Below are 2965 nucleotides of genomic sequence, written 5' to 3' on the forward strand. Positions count from 1 at the left end.
TTGTCTAAAATTATGATCATTCTCCCCTATAATTTTCAAGAAATCTCACGGCACATTTGGTACACTAAATGAACATTTGATACACTAAATGAGAGTTACGACAAAAAATGGTAGTCTATTCATGCCATTAGGTATGTAAAAATGCATGTATCTGGTATAGTACACAAAATGAAAGTTACGACAAAAAATGGTAGTCTGGTCATGCCATCAAGTATGTAAAAATGCATATATCAGGAATAGTACACTAAATGAGTTATGACAAAAATGGTAGTATGGCCATGACATCAGGTATGTAAAAATACATTAACCACTGAACTGATTGTCTTCCTTGTGTTACCTATGGAATTTATATTTTATTAATTTCAATTTTTCAAGAATAATATTTTTGCATCTAATTTTATTACAATAGACTTACTAGTATTTGCCAAATTTATTTGTGTTCTAGAATTGTGCTTTTACATCATTACATGTGAATACGAACTTTCTAAATTTATGTTAAAAATGATTTTTTTTTAATTAAAATGCTATTTATTTGTAAGAATAATATACACATTTTTAAACATTTTTTTAATTTTTTAATATTTTATTATTTTCTATTCACTTTAAAAAAATAACGAAAATTCATTTGAAAGTTGTTTAAATAACTTTCTGTGGGGGCTATGGCCCAAAGTAACGAGTTGGGCCTTGGGCTTGTCCGAGGACACTAGCGAATCCGAGGAGACAACATGACTTAGATGATCTATGTGACAAACCTTATCATGGGAGACAAAGGAAGAAAGTCCGAGGAGGAACTTCCTCTCGGACACTGAAAATCCGGAACAAACGTATGTTTAAAATGTTAAGGCACACTCCCTAAACACGTGAAAAGCAAGAGAACTCAAAATATCTAAGGAAAGGCTATTATCACCACATTAAATACAATACAGCTGCTTTTCTGGCCGCATTAATGTGGAGAAGACCCCTGAACATTACTACCTTGGCTATCGCAACTCAAAAAGAACTGAAAGGGGTGTCTGATAGGATGGATGCTCAGGTATGAGTCCAGGTGACCAACAAGTGTAAGGTCCAGATGATCAGAGATAGCCTATATAATGTAAAAAAGCTCCTATAAGAAGGGATGAAGAAAGAAGGAAGGGGGAGATCGAGAGTATGTAAAAGAACCCTAATACGGTGATTTATGATCCTAAAAATTCCAATCTCCTCGGATAAATGGTCTTTTGGCCGTGACAGATCATATTTCGTGTTCATTTACCTTTAAATCCCATGCAAGCCGTAGTTCAACTCATTTTAACCTAGTTCTTCAACCCATACTCTACATAAATTCATTGTATTGGGCTCTTTGGGCCAAGATTCTAGAAAATCCGGAGTTGGACACCAAATCCAGTCCCTACAATTGGCGCCGTCTATGGGAAGAACTTGAGTGTTAGTGAGTATGACAGTTAAGCATGGCAGGATCAGGTTCACATCAAGAAAATCCACGCCAAGCCGCTCCTCAGCGGCAAGATAATCCTCCTGACCCTGAGCCAAACCTGGGCAATGGAAGGAACCGAGAGGGAAGCGTACATACTACTCAGACGAGCCAAAGCCACTCCCAAGTAGGTAGTCGCATATCCCAAAGGCGAAACAACTATCAGGCCATGCAACGAGAAATAAACGACCTGAAAAAGAGATTGCGCCGTGCACAGCAAAGGCGGTCCCCTTCCAACTCCGACATATTCTCTAATGAGGAAGAGGATGTCAGTTACAGGCAGAGATCAAGAACTCCCCCAAGTGAAACCTTTTCCTATGAAAAGGAGCAGCGTCATGAACGGAGACATAAGAGCCCGTCTAGTAAGGGTCTGGGTAATGATGCCATGAACAAAGCTCTGGATCAGATCTCTAGGTCACCCTTCACGCATAGGATAGAAGGGGCTAGACTACCACGGTGTTTCCATCAACCTACGTTTACCATTTACAACGGCTGAACAGACCCTGTGGAGCATGTGAGCCAATTTAACCAAAGAATGGCTATCCATTCTCGAAATAAGGCTTTCATGTGCAAAGTTTTTCCGTTTAGTCTGGAACCCGTAGCGATGAGATGGTTCAATAGCTTGAAGAAGAACTCCATAGACTCCTATAAGCAGCTCACCCAAGTTTTTTGCTCTCGTTTTATCACGAACAGCAGGGTTCCTCGGCCTTTGAGTTCATTGTTGACATTATCCATGCACGAAAGGGAAACCTTAAAGGCATATTCGGATAGGTACTGGGAGATGTACAACGAGATGGATGATAACCACGACGACGTTGCCATCAGCACGTTTAAAAGTGGTCTCCCCACTAAGCATGGTTTAAGGAAGTCCCTAACTGGTAAACCCGTTACCAACGTTTGTCAACTGATGGACAGGATTGACAAATACAAAAGGGTGGAAGAGGACCAGCTACAAGGGAAAGGAAAGGAGAAGATCATCCCTCACAAGGGGAATGATTATAGGTTGGAACGATACAACAGTAACCATCCGAGGAGGGATTTTGCGAGACAATCTGGACCAACCAACGTGCAAGCAGTTAATGCCATATTCAGAGAGCCGGTGCAACAAGTTTTGGAGAAAGTCAAGAACGAGCCTTTCTTCAAGTGGCCGAATAAAATGGCTGGAGACTCCTCAAAGCGCAACCAGAGTCTATATTGTCAATACCACCAAGATCACGGACATACCACTGAAGATTGCAGGAACCTTTGGAACTACTTGGATCAGTTGGTCTGAGAAGGAAAGTTGCGGCACCTCTTACACCCTTCTAGCGGTCATCTGGGTTAGGCAGTCCAAAAACCCTGGAAAGACGTATCTTTAAGACCACCCATGGGTACAATACACATCATCCTCGCTACTCCAGGGAGAACCGGCTCTTTTCCCTCCCAGGTAATGTCTGTGGCTCGGCTCTCCGCCGAGGACAGTGATCGAGAGTCCAAAGGGTCTAAGGGGAGCTCACC

The 2965-nt window shown here is 41.5% G+C and overlaps 1 protein-coding gene across 1 annotated transcript; it reads left to right on the top strand.

The window, feature by feature from the left end:
- The first annotated feature begins 2072 nt into the window (after window positions 1-2072).
- LOC126728297 (uncharacterized) lies at window positions 2073-2741 on the top strand. Its single transcript, XM_050434146.1, has one exon. The coding sequence runs from the start codon at window positions 2073-2075 to the stop codon at window positions 2739-2741; it is 669 nt and encodes a 222-aa protein (XP_050290103.1).
- The last annotated feature ends 224 nt before the right edge of the window (window positions 2742-2965 follow it).

The sequence above is a fragment of the Quercus robur genome, chromosome 5, assembly GCF_932294415.1.
Source record: "Quercus robur chromosome 5, dhQueRobu3.1, whole genome shotgun sequence".
Taxonomy (NCBI): Eukaryota; Viridiplantae; Streptophyta; class Magnoliopsida; order Fagales; family Fagaceae; genus Quercus; species Quercus robur.